The sequence below is a fragment of the Saccostrea echinata genome, unplaced genomic scaffold, assembly GCF_033153115.1.
Source record: "Saccostrea echinata isolate AGI-Se365-2 ecotype Australia unplaced genomic scaffold, CSIRO_AGI_Sech_v1 ptg000004l, whole genome shotgun sequence".
Classification (NCBI taxonomy): Eukaryota; Metazoa; Mollusca; class Bivalvia; order Ostreida; family Ostreidae; genus Saccostrea; species Saccostrea echinata.
The window spans coordinates 11337019-11352038 of NW_026889753.1; the positions used below are offsets into that span (position 1 = coordinate 11337019).

A 15020-nucleotide genomic window follows, 5' to 3' on the forward strand; every position below is an offset into this window, starting at 1 on the left:
GTGTCTTTGGCCAGGGAATCCACCTGGCAATTATATTCACCGATAGTACGAAAAATAAATACAGACGCAAATCTCCTTCAGTATGGCTTAGAGAAACATAATATAGAATTCTACGTTCATTTAACAAATGAATTGTTTGTATTTGTGAGCATGGAAATAATAGAATAAAAATGGACATTTTGTTTTCACCTACGAAATGCATGGAAAAAATGTTCATTGTTCCTTTCCGATCGCCTGCAGTTTTTTTGTTTTTTTTTCAAGCGTAAAATTCCTGTAGTATTCGAAGTAACCCATAATGCAATTCAACTCATTCCGCTGATTTGTCAGTTTAAATTTGCTAATCTGACGCCAAAAATATAGTCTCAGTTCCCATGCAAGTATGTTTGTCCAAAAAGAAATTTTAATACATAACTGCAGAAAATAATGTCATTTTGAATAACGTTACTTATTGAAATTTGAATGAATTCTTGAGAGATTGAAGTACTTAACTGATATTATACAGTGGTGAAAACTGAACATAACTTTTCTGTTTACCATGTCTCCACGTGCTATAGTCACTTCCTCGCCACATTTCCCTGAATAATTTACCTTATCTCGCTGTAGTCTCGCTAAATCTCTCCAGAGCTACTGCGAACTCCTCAGGTATAACACTTTGCAAAACACCGAAAATAAAAGGTTTCGACTACATAAGTAGGGGTGTGTGTAGTGTGGACCATAACTTGCTTATATTCAGACTTGAGTCAAAATGGAAACCCCCAATATTATACGTTTCAGAACTGTGTGAGAGAGTGAAGGAACAGGACAAAGTATTGCTGGAGAGGAGTCTTCCCATACTGCAACAGAGGCTTCACGGGACGGAGGCAGCCCTAACGGACTGTAACTCGGTGTCAGAGAGACTGCAAGAATTGTAGGCTGATTTCTGACATATACAGGAATATGTATGTGCTTATGAAGAACTACACAATATTGAATTGAATTAAATCAAATTAATTGATTAATTAAAATAAATGAAATAAAATAAATAAATATTTTAAATAAATAAATTTATTTATTAATAATGAAATAAAAGAAGTGTGTAAAAATAAATCAAATAAACAGATAAAATAATTGGAATTTACAAATAAATAAAAAAAAATTAATAGATAAATAAACAGACAAATTAATATATAAACAGATACATTAAAAAAAATAAATAAATAAAAACTAGACTTACATTCCATTCATACAACACAAGTCGCAATAAATTGATAATTTATTCTTTTCAAAGTAACTTGCATTTATTCTTCTTAAGATTTATCTGAAAAGCTACCAAATAATCAACATATAAATCATATTGAAGAATTTATTAAAGATACTTCAAACAAATAATTAGTGTCAAAATCTATATCTTTATTTATTTATTTATTTATTTATTTATTTATTTATTTAATGTATTCATTTTTTTTTTTAGACATTTGTTTTATTCAATTATTAATTAATTAATTAGTTAATGCTATTTCTTTATTTATTCATTTTGTTAATGCATTTTATTTTAATTAATTAATTAATCTTATTCAATTTAATTAATTTGTGTAGTTCCACATAAACAGTTTAAAGAAAAACAAACAATGCCTCAAACTATTTTTAAGCATATTTACATTTCTTTTAATTTCTTTAATTTCAAAATGGGTATCAAAATAATCGTCGCACAATCTGAATTCTGGATTTATTTTGTTATTCGAGTTTTATTGCTGCTTTTACTTTGGTATAAAAAAAAATAGAAATGTTCCTCTAAAACTGCACGGTTGTGAAAGTAATTCTGATCTGTTGAGAAAAAAAAACTTGTTCCTAAAAAACTGCACGTTTATGAAAGTTATCTGTAACAGTTGATAGTTGACCAGTGACTCTGTGTACACAGACCAGACGCCTATTGTTCTTTTGACTGGCCACACTGTTTATTCTGTGGCAGCACGACCGTATCCACTCTGCAGCTGTTATTTCTTTCACAGCCGTGACAAGTTTTTGAGGACATTTTTATTAACCAAAGTAAAAGGGAGCAATAAAACAAATTCCAGATTCATATTGTGCGTAATGAGACGATGATTTTGATACCATCATGAAATTAAAAGAATTAAAAGTAATTTGAATATGCTTAAAAATAGTTTGAAGCATAATTTGTTTTACCCAGAGACTGTTTATGAAGAACGACACACATTGAATTAATTAAAGTAAATTTATCAATAAATTAAAATAAATAAAATAAAAATGAATAAAAAAAAAAATGAAATAAATTATTTTGTTTTATTGATAATTAAAAAAAACAAATATGTAAAAATAAATTCAATAGATAGATTAAATAAATGAAATAAATAAATAAATGGAAAAAAAAATGAATAGATCAATAAGAAGACAAATTAATAAATAAACAGATACATGGATAAATTAAGTAAATAAAGAAACAAATAAATAAATGAAAAATAAATAAATAAATAAAAATATATTTACATGCCATTCATGCTACACAAGACGCAATAAATTCGTAATTTATTCTTTTTAAAGTAACTGGCATTTATTCTTATTAAGATTTATCTGAAAAGTTACTAAACAATCAATACAATCATATTTTGAAAAAAATTACTAAAGATATATCAAACAGCAAACGTAATGATTAAATCTATATTTTCACAAAACTTGAAAATTGCTAAGAGTAAGGTATCAATTTTCTCACAAGTAAGTAGCAACAAAAACATATTTTATCCCTTTTCTGGGTCATAATGAATGTCAGGAGACGACAGAGAGTTGACAGGATGGTCAGGGACTTAGGCAGGGGACATCAGAGAGTTGACAGGGACGTCACAGAATGTCAGGAGTCATCAGGGGTTAGGGCAAAGTCAGGGGACGTCAGGGACAACGACAAGGGATCATAGGAGAAAGTCAGGGGGAGACAGGTAAATGTCAGGGACTGGCAGGGGAACGTCAGGGGTTGGGGGGGGGATCTATGGGGAAAATCATTACAGTAGTGCAATTTTGGCATAGAGCATCTATGGGTGAAGGGGAACAAAAATTGTGAATTCCCTGACTCCATGGGGCCTGAGGGGTGGGGCCAAAACCACTACAATTGATGCAATCTTTAAAATCTTCTTCTTATCTCCTGGACATCAAGTCAAACTGTTGGCATGATTGTAATAAGCATTGAGCCCTCTACCAAAGTTGTGAAATTCATGGCGGTATTAAACAAACAATTTGAATGCATAGTTATGATGATGAAGACTGCCCCATCCAAAATTGTGAATTTCATGGCCCCTGGGTCAGGGTACCTGTTGCACAGGCACTTGTTTCTGACAGAATTTTGACCCATAGTATAATAATAACACAAGGCATCCAACTCCGAATTACACGGAGTACCCCCTCCCTCAGAATCGCACTCATTTACAATTTCAGAGGACATGCACTGGCAAACTGTTTATACCTGTGTCTTCTACACAACCAAATATGGCATGTTTGTCTCTATTTTCTTTTATCTCCGTAAACAGCGTCAAGCATTGCTCGCCGAGTGGAAAAGTCGAATTCAACCATGAATCATCTTTAAGGTATAGACGTAAGAGTACACGCAGGTCTTTGCTCCATGTTTTTTGATAACTGAAAATCCTAGAATAATTTTTGCCAAAAGAATTTTTCTCAGAAAAGTTTTGTCAACAAAAACATGGAAAGACCCACTACAACTTAAAAATACACTATTATGAAACAACATTCGTATCTTTCCGAGAAATATTTGAAGTCCATTTAGTCAAGGGCCCTATCACAAGCATGATTTGTCATGAGATATGTAGCGCAGTGGTACGTTACATGTAGCTTGTTAGTCTCAAAGAAAAGATCAAATTCAGGATTTTTATTGCTTGGGTTCAAACCCCAAGAATATCACACTTTTTAAAAAAAAAAAAAAAATCCCAAAATAATTTTTGCCTCAAGAATTTTTTCTCAGAAAAGTTTTGTTTGTCATAATTTCATACCTTTCAATAATAACACCTTTACTCTAAATACTGTCTAGATTTTGAAACTATAGGCATTTCGCACATCTTGTTTGCCCTTCTCCTTTACAACAAAACCAAACTTTATACGACTTGGCATAAAATTGTGTTTGAAGCTTTAATGCTTATTTTAATTCACCTATAAAAGAAGTAATAGACTCAATTTGATTGTGTATTACATAATCAGGGGTAACACGTTTGTACAACAAAACTTAGATATTTTTAACTTTAATGCCAAACAACAAAACAAGTACACAACATGTACATATTAAAGTTAAGTATGATTACGTAAATTCGAGCTCCAGAATTTCAACGAAGTTTGCACATCTGTCGTTGTATTAGTCTTTTTTCTATTGTCAGAATAGGTGGTTTTTGCGGGGGGGGGGTCTCCAGGACAACTAAGTAATGCGATTTATCCCTTCAAATATTCAAAGACCTATAATTGTGCATATTTCTCAAATTTCGGAATTCCTAATTGAAATATGATGTAAAGAAGTTAATATCTAAGGTGCATTGCATTTATTTACAATATTTAAATTACTTATTTTAAAAAAATCAGTCAAATGAATTGAAATTACTTGAAAATTCTTAATATTCAATGATCAGTGATAATATCATTCTTTTTAACCTTACAACAAACATCTGTACATTTATTTATTTTATGGACTCGAGTTCCGTTATCGTTTATGTTTACGTTTTACCGGGAGTGTTCGATTTGCTAACACTGCACATATCACTGAACTGTGTTGGGGTTTTGCTTCCTTACTTTCTTGATTATAGTTTTAAAATCTTTTAGTACTACGCCACAAATTTCCCACTTTTGTTAAATATAAAAGATGTTTGTTTTTTTTTCAATATATACGAGGGGTGATCAAAAAGTTCGCAAACTAATTGAATTACTTCTATAAAAGAAATGAAATTAGGTTTCAGAGTTCATTATTTTTTAACGTTGTCCTCTCCGATTTAAATGCACATCTGCCACCGTTCTGCCCATGCGCGAATCACGTGATATAGGCGGTCACGTGACATGCTCCGTAGCGTTCTGTTCACAGAAGCTAAAAGATTTTTCCGAGTTTTATATTTCTTACCATGCAAGTATTTTTTTTATAACAAGAACAGTTCATTTGTCAGGAATGGCCAAATCTCGGCAATAGGATGGATGGATAAGGATATCCTTTCCCAGAATAAGCATGGTGACCATCACAACCCGAGTCCTCTGTCTTAAAAGCGTCGTTTATCCATTGTGGATAAAGTATGGGCGCCTTCTTTTTATCATATATGATATGTTTAAAGTCAAAATTAAAAGACATTTTAGGGATTTAATAATTATATTATTGTTAACTAGATATTCAACTACTTTTCTAACTGTAACTTGGCAATCTTTTATAACAAATTGCTCAACTAAGGACACATGCTTTCATTGGGCAACAGAACAAATTTAATTTTTAACCATGCATCTCTCTTCCTTCACTAAAACAATCAATCCAGTTAATGATTGAATTCTAGCAAGTCCTTTGTCTTTATAAACCTTGTACAAATTATTTTATGCTACTGCAAAGGAATTTCCAAGATACACGTTAAACTTTACAGCCGTTCGTTGCGCGAGTACAACTGAATCATTTTTTGTAACAAGTCACCTACATATTGACGTCATTTTCACATTGTGACGTCACAAACATGGAGCAAAACATTGCATAACACCTGCTATTTATAGAACATGTGTATGACTATATGTGTGCCAAATTTCATTCTGATCTGAATTGTGGTTTTGTAAATATAGAGATAGTTCGCGAACTTTTTGATCACCCCTCGTATTTCGTGAATGTGCTCAGATGTATTACAATCAAATACACTCAAAATTCATAGTTTTGATAATTTGGAGATTAAAAAAATGATATTTAAGCATGCTTTTATGATAGATCAGTCTGAAATGCTCTTTCAGCATGTAAGTCATGAATAGAAAATTTTGAAGGATATAATCTTCAAATTAGCTTCAAATTTGTGTCTATACTTTTAACTAATGTGATGTGTGTGGTTTGGAACCAAATACAAGTATGGATAAGAAAATTCCGGTAAGGATGATAATAATCAGGTTGAAGAGATGAAAAAAGAAACAATCGAGAAAACCCGAAATATCTCGACAGAGGTAAGGAAAGTCACTGTCTTTTTCCGAGGTTTGAAAATTTTGTTCCTGAATTTCTGCCTTCTTCTGACTCATTCGTTTCAATGTCTTTTTCTTCTTCTGGCCGTTCTCCACCGTGACAATATCCGCGTCGTCTAGATCTGTAACGTGAACCATGTTTGTATTCTGTCTGATGACCTCGACCTTCGAGCTCTCCTTGACCTTTGAGCACTGACAAGAAAAAGGAAGTAGAACCGAGTTTGTGAATCTTTTGAGCCAGTTGGGTATGTCTTTCTGGTCGACTCTGAGGTAAAGTCGCAGATTGAGGACTGTAAGCAGAATCACAATGCCTGACACGGCTAATACCATTGATAGATATACGGCTGTAAAAGAAGAAGACACTGTTAATACCATTGATAGATACACGGCTGTAAAAGAAGTTTGAATTACTGTATTTCGTAAATATTAACCATATTGTACTTTTATTTTCGCATACAGAAAGCGGTGTTCTGTTCACTTACCCAAAATAGATGTGTGTAGTGACGTAGTCGGCATACTGTCTCCAATCAGAGTCAGTAAAACAGCCAGGGACAGAAGGACAGTCAAAATAAAGGAGATCTTCTCCCCAGAGTCTGCCGGCAACAGGAACGTGATATTGGTTAGCAGAGAGATAATGAGAACGGGAAATATGATGTGTGACATGTAATACCCCGGCCGCCTCTTCAAAACAACGGCGAATTTCAGCGAAGAAAACATCTCTCCTTCTTCTGTAAGGAAGGATTCCTTGACAAAGGTGGAGTCTAGGTCCCATTCGCCATTCACATGATAATCTTCTGTCAATATGTGATCGTGGATCTTTGTTAAATTGACCTTGTCCATACTGTACACCCAGCTGGCGACCTCTATGTAGCAGGTCTGGTAATCAAAAGGGAAGTAAGTGATGTCTATTTCACAGTGGACGTCGTAGAGGCCAGGAGGATCCCAGCGAATTTCGCCAGTGTTCTTGACCCGAAAAAGAAGATCATCATGACCGATGGGGTCCATACCACTAACACTGATAAAAAGGAAACAATTATAGTATAATATATTTTTAGCGGTCGAAATAAAGCTACTGATTCTCTATCAGGAAGTAAAAACACTTCACATACTCAATATTTATTTTCTACAACATTGTCTTTTCTTAAGTCTTGTTATCACGATTTAATTGTAATTGACCTTTAGTTTTTCATGTTTTTACTCTGTCATATTACGTACATGTACTTTTGTGAACTAATTACATATATACATTGCCACTAAGTAACTGTACTTCAAAAGTTTAAAATTAGTTATTTCAAACTTGCATGTGTATCACATGTATATCACAATCTCTTACTGATAAGTTTTTAACAAACTTAGTTCTTTCTTCTTCAACAAGTTTACTTATCGTGGTAACAGACTTTTTAACCCATAGTGTAATAATTATTATACCATGGGTTGAAAGATTTATTACCAAAACAAGTGTCTGTGCGGTTGTACATTTAGGACACGTAATTATTTTTTTTAAGATACCAGGAAAAATTTATCTCGTGAAAACGAAAATTTATCTCGTGAAAACGAAAAATTATCTCGTGAAAACGACATACTATCTCGTGAAAACGACATATTATCTAGTGAAAACGAGATATTTTCTTGTGAAAACGACTTATTATCGCGTGAAAACGATAAAATATCCCGTGAAAACGATTTATTATCTCGTGAAAACTCTACGACCGACACTCAAATTTTGTTTGTTCATTAGAAATGCATTATTAAATTGTAAACAATAAAAATAAAAACATTAAATTTGACCAAAATCGTAACCCTGCCCCTGTAAATGCATGTCGCTACTTTTCTATAAAAAAAAAAAAATACATTTATAAAGTTTCAAAGATTTCACATCTTTATTAGCGTTTCCTTGTCTTGAAGCCATATATAATTAGTAATAATGATTAGATTTTCTTTTTTAAATTTAAACATTATTTTTCCATTCAGTTCAGTTTAAAAAAAAACAAACAAAATAATTATAATTGTACATTCACATTTTATCGGTTACAAATGTCAGATGTATATTTGTATAAGTCAGAGTACAATTATTTATAATGCACTATTGATCACTAAAACGATTTTATTGTTTATCAAATGTTTGGTGATGTTTCCTCTATCAATACAGCATTCTCAAAAGTTTTTCTCTTAGTTTTCCATACAATTCTCGACCAGATGTAGCACAGACTGGCATTTGCCAGCCAATTTCTTCCATTAGAGTGCGACAAACACTATCGACATCCGGATCACTCGAGTTTAAATTAGGGTGTTTAAAAGTACATTCATTTCTGCATGCGTTTAAATACTGATCATTAAAACGGCACAAATAATCCCTCGTGCCGTGTTCTTCCGGTGATGTGTACAATATAACTGGACGTCCATGGAGTACATGTTCTGTTTCTTGACCTTCAAATTGGATGCAAATTCCAAAGAAGCTTCATATCGTTCAATTCCTTCTGATAAAAATACAGTAGAATACACATTGTAAATGTAGTAATAATTTCAGTACATTGTCAAAGTTATAGAGGTAGGACAAATTTGATAAATATACAATTGTCTTTAAACTTCACACTAACCTGAATTATATTTGTAAAGACGAAACAAATAAGTTCTTGTTCTATTATGTCTCCATTGAATAAACCAGACTGTCTAAACTCCTGAAAGATGATATTCAAAACTCCGTACATTACCGTCGAAGAAAATACCACCAGTTTTCTATTCTCTGATTTGCAGTACTACGCCCATATCTGAAGTGATCGGGTGGCCTCTCGGCATTTTTACTCTCGTGGAAAAAGATTTGAAGTTGCTCTACGACGACATTTTCTGTGCCCCTGTCCGCCCTAATAAATTCGGGAAATCCTCCAAGCTCTTCTACAGAAAACATGAAATAACCCCCTACGGTATTACTTTTGGGTCACTTGCTGTGTAATTGGCCTCTAACCATATGATATATCGCGAAAATCCATGATCTATACATCCGTTGATGGCTATCCCGTTCGGGTGAAGTTTATCATGAGTCCATATGCCACATATAATTAGGTCCTTTGGAGTAATATCTTCGGCGAATATGTCTCCTTCTACTCCGTAAATCTATACTCCTTCTGGATCAAGAATTTTCAACAATTCCCTGACATCATGTATACTTACCGACAGACTACTTAATGTACATATAAAATGCATCAGTCTGTATCCTTGTTGTTGTCCCGAAGACTCAAGCTGCTGAGACAACATCAACAATACCAGACTTGTCCTTTTTTCCTAAGATTGTATCTACGTAGTAATCTTCTCAAATGACGAATAGAAATTATAATGCCGTATTGTGTGCGAAGAATATTTACTATTCCTGTCTGTTTAAAACCAAGATGAAAGCATTCCTTAATGACATCCTCTCTTGTATACTCTTCATCCATATTTGACAACGAATAGCAAAATACTAAATCAGGTTGTTTAATGTATGTAAAAAAAAAAAATTAAAGTCGAAAAAAATATGTCGTTTTCACGAGATAATATGTCGTTTTCACGAGAAAATAAGTCGTTTTCGCGAGATATTATATGTAGTTTTCACGAGATATTTTGTCGTTTTCACTAGATAATATCTCGTTTTCACGAGAGAAATTTTTCCTGGTATCTTCAAAAAAAAATAATTACGTGTTCTAAATGTACCACCGTATGTCTGTGCCGTGTATTTACGAATAAATTAGGGATGGCAATTTCTAATCGATTAACCGGTTACTCGGTCGGAACGATAGTAATCGGTTAGAAAATCTGTAATCGGTTAGTCGGGAAAAAAAATTTGTGTAAATTACAAAATTTCCTAAAAATTCAATCAAAAAATTAATATATATATATATATATATATATATATATATATATATATATATATATATATATATATATATATATATATATATATATATATGAAATTATAGCACATTCTCCTATCTCTTTAAGCTGATTTAGAGTTAATTAAGGCTCTCTGGATTGACATCATGGGAATAATTGGTCAGTTTTCGAGATGTAAATTGCTGTTTAAACACCATGTCGTTACCTAGCCTGTCCTGTGTTTCATTAATGAATTTATTAGATAAGTAAGTTAAGTACCGTGAACTGTTTATATTGTGTACCTTACCTCTTTCATCCTTTGCAGTTACCTTTCAAATTATATTTTTAAACAAACATTGTAAATTACGCGATAGTTCAGACTTGAGTTTCGAGTATAGTGACAATGCAAATTAAGCTTCCGTTACATCACTGAATTTATTTTTAAATGTATATGAGACTTCTGGAATGTTTCATTAGTTTCTTAATTTTTCTCTGTACATGTTTTTCCCCTTTTAAAATTGAAATAAAATACCGAAAATATTTTGACTTGTATCATCTTTATCGCCTTGTTTATCTGAGTAGAGCTTACAACGATGTAATAGGTCGAGAAATTTTTATACGATTAACCGATTAATCGGTCGAAACGTCTTGCGGTTACTAGTAACCGATTGGCAATTCTGTATTCGATTGCCATCCCTGGAATAAATACTTAAGAATTATCGGTGATAAAAAAAAATTGATTGTGTTCTTCCGAAATCGATGATAAAAGCTTGATTATATACTTACGAATTATCGATGATAAGTTCAGGCTTCCAGATTTTGGACGGCTTAGTGTAGATCAGGTCGATGTCTCCATATGATGAGGGAGTCCACGTAAGTCGGTCATCCTGCCATTTCTGGTGAAAAGAAAAAATGAAATTCTGGCATTATTTATACATCTATATAAACTTTTGTCCACAAAAAATATATATTTTAAAAACATGTAATATATAAATTATGTATAATTATACGTACGACTGTAAGCCATCCGGACATGGAGATTACTTGGTTTTTCAGATCCTGTTTTAAAAATAATAATATTTCTTATTTTACATCAATTTTATTTTTTTGTTGACGGGTTTTAAAGCTAAATAATCCAATATTAAATTTATAAAATGCAGTGGTCTGTTTTACTTTTATCATAAGATTTACATGTATGGTAGGTCAAGACCGTGAAATTTACACTATACAAAAAGGTTACCAACAATTAAATAATGAACTATATGCTGAAGAGACAGTTAACAAGCCAAGAGTTTTTGATGAGAAGGTACCTCCACTGCATTTTGTTTTACTTGTTATATGAACGGAAAGGAAAAGAACATATGGTACCTACCTAGACTTAAAATACTTTTTTTAGCTTTACATTTTACGAAATTATGGATCCTGATGTTTTCTAAACTTGTAACAAATTTTGTTGCAATTCAATCATACAAGAAGTAGCGTTTAGAGAGATTTTAAAACATTTTTAGTAACTATGGCAACACCGTTAAGCTACATGTATTGTACGTGTTTAAAAGGTTTAATAGAAATTTAACAAAAAAATCTACGATGTGTAGCATTTCAAAGGATTTTGCTCAAAATTCTGTTTTCATTAATTACTGCAGCATTGTTCATCAAAATTTTATTGTGTACCAAGATGATTGAAATCTGAACAAATCTCAAGGAGAAATTTATAGTTTTACTGACCACGGCAACGGTCAATGGAACAATGTATAATTATAGTGTATTCTACCTGTGTACCAAGTCTTATTAAAGTTGGTTCAAAACTGCATTTTGGAAAATAGTTTACAGAAAAATAGTGTCAAACAGACAGACAGACTGATCACTTCTTGTCTCACTTCTTGTCTTAACCAGTAGAGCTTAAAAAGGGTAGGAACATATAGGTACATGTACATAAAAGTAACATTAATTTCAAAAATACAGACCACTTGGTTAATGGCAAAGATGACGAATTCCATGTTTACACTGGTGAGATCGGAGGGCCTTACTAGATAATTGTAGGAAGAGGTGAAAATTGCACTGTGGATGTTGGTAGCGTGTGTGGTCGAAAAAGCAGCAAAACTTTGATCTAGGAAAAAAACTTATCTTACAAGACAATGATTTAAAACTAGAAATTTATAACACAGCATATAAAATACACACACATGCTTGCCATGATTAAAGTAATATTTTCTGAGCGCTATAAAAAAAATTTGTAGCTTACATTTTACTGACATTTTCTTACATTTTACAGCGCGCCACAGATACCGATGCGGAAACATTATATCAATGAAATTCTATCATTATAAGTGTGAAAATAAAGATTCGAATTGTAAATTCAAATCCATCAATTTATAAACAAGCCTTGTGAAATAGTTCACATGCGATTCCCCCCTCTCTCTCCTAAATCAAGCATTTTCTGTTTTTATCATCAGAATATACATGTTTAAAGTGCCTTTAACTTGTTAGTAATTAAAAAAAAGTATTTTAAATAACAGACATCAAAACAATATCTCTCCTGTTTTGTTCTTGACTTCTAGCCTGAATAAGACATTGGTTTGGAATCAAACATTTGAACATTTGAAAACAAAACAAATTAAACAAATTAAGATAATTAAAGTCCATGAACCGTCGTAATACCAACTTCTTCTTGGGCTACAATTGAACGACATCTACGAAATTTTAATTTGTCTTAAAATTTATCGGAAGAATGTTGTTTATAAGAATAACCCTACTGGGACGAACAACCAGTAAAATGTACTTACCACAGAATAGTCCAGCACTTAACAATGTGAAAAGAATATTTAGTGTCACCATCTTGAAACATTAAAAAAAAATTCTTTTTTGCTTCACAAGTGATTTGCACATATACTTTCAAGAAGTAGTGCAGTTTGTTTGAAATTTATCTAAATGTCAGTTAAATATTTAAGCAGTACTATCAATAGATTTTGTCAGAAGAGCGGGAGTTATTTAGACGGAGGATTATATATTAAAAATGAAAGACTTTAATTCTATCGAATCTGCCAGCGTATTGTCACGATTCGTAGACAATCAATGGCTTACAATGGAGACACATTCTCCACAAAGATACCTGTGTATTTCATTAGGTTGAAAGTGTCGATTAAAATAAATGTAATATCTCACATGACTGGATTCTTTTTTTTTTTTTTTATCTGTATGGTATCTCTTCTCACGCCAAAATGAATTAATTAAGAGCTAAAATTAAATAAAAATATTGGGATCACTAAAATATTGTGCTCTTAAGGGAAAATGTATATTATTTGCATGAAAAATTCATTAACCAGGTGGATTTAATTAAAGAGTTTTTAAAATTGTATTTTGAAAATTAACCTAGAGAATTTTTAAGATATTTTTTGGCAACATCTACTAAGATAAAACAGGTGGGAGCAGCTCTACAATATGACAGCAGATCTCTCATTAGATGAATTTCTTCAAATAAAATACAGGCCAACCCTGAAAATTTTCAGGCAATTTCTATTGGTAACAAAACACAGAGTAAAAACATTGTGTTTGATTTAGATCGAATCAAAATTTTCTGTCTATGAGGTTAAGCTTCTAGGCATCACCATTGACTTCAGGTTGCCGTTCGATACACATATTACAAATATGTGTAAAAAAGGCAGCAAGGCAATTAAATGTTCTTAAACGAATAGGAAAGCATTTAACTAAGATAGGAAAACTTACAATATATCATTCTTTTATGATGACAAACTTCAGTTGTTGCCCTTTAACATGACACTTCTGTACAGAGCAGAACATTCGTAAAATTGAAAAAAATCAAGAAAGGGCTTTAAGATTTATCTATGAAGATTATAAAAGCTCATATGAAAGTCTATTATATAAATCTAAACTACCATCCCTGAAAACTAGAAGAATGCGTGCCATTGTTCTAGAAACTTTTAAAATTATCCAAGGTTTAAGTCCTGTCTTTTTGCAAGACCTAGTTGTTTTTTTTTTAAATAAATTCATACAACTTTAGATATACAAATACTGCAGAGGTCCCAAGACCAAGAACAACAAGGTATGGAATGAAATCATTCAGGTATGAGGCATCAAAGCTCTGGAACTCTCTGCCAAATGAAGTTAGGAAATTCTCTCTTACAATCAATTTTCAAACTACATTTCAACTAAATTGTAAATTAATGTAGTTCCTGCAGACTACATACTTTTATGCCTCCTACCTAATGTCTCCCTCTTTGTTGCTAACTGTTTGCTTGTTTTAAGTTATGATTTTACTATATAAGTGCTGTCTTAACCCCCCCTTTTTATGTGTGCATGATCTTTGTTGTACAATATGTGTTTTTTTATGTCTTCTTTTATGTGTGTTTACCGATGTGTTTTCTTCCATTGTTGTGTTTTTATGTGCTTCTGTCTACGTGAAATTTAAATATGTTTTCTCTTATATGTATATGTACATTTTATTTGTGCTAAATGTGTTTCTATGTTACTAGTCGATAAAAGAGCTTTAAAGCTCATGTTTTGGGTTTTTTTTTTTTTTGTTAAATGTATATAGTCCGACTATGAATAAAATTTACTTACTTACTTACTGGGTATGATGTGTAACGCATAAAATATTTTTTTTAAATATACATACATAAACAAATTCTAATATAAATGTATTCTTTTTCTTTTACAGTTTGCATGGAGACAACTATAACTTGTCTGCAGTTGCATGCATATTCATTAGAATGAAACTAATAAATTCTTACATTGACACATACAGTATCCTTTTGCTAATTTATTATACTTCTACTTAACAATTAATGTATGTATAACTATAATAATCTTAGGAAAGGTTACACTGTCCAATATCAATGAGAATAAATACTTTATTAACACCTGTTTCAATTTATTGTATTTTTTTCCTAACATTTAAAATCATTATGTAGCAATCCTCGCATTATAATCAACAATATATCCTGTTTGATATTTCAAAACACCTTTAACCGATTTTGATTTAATGTTAATGG

General features: G+C 31.9%; 1 protein-coding gene across 1 annotated transcript; it reads right to left on the reverse strand.

Annotated features, from left to right (window-relative positions):
- Positions 1-5917: 5917 nt before the first annotated feature.
- LOC133178925 (neuronal acetylcholine receptor subunit alpha-3-like) lies at positions 5918-12846 on the reverse strand. The gene is made up of 6 exons (XM_061313579.1): positions 12795-12846; positions 11976-12118; positions 11026-11070; positions 10798-10907; positions 6651-7183; positions 5918-6512 (listed from the first exon to the last, which is right to left on the reverse strand). Exons 1-6 carry the CDS (start codon positions 12844-12846, stop codon positions 6025-6027), a joined length of 1371 nt encoding a protein of 456 aa, XP_061169563.1. The 3' UTR covers positions 5918-6024.
- Between the last annotated feature and the right edge of the window lie 2174 nt (positions 12847-15020).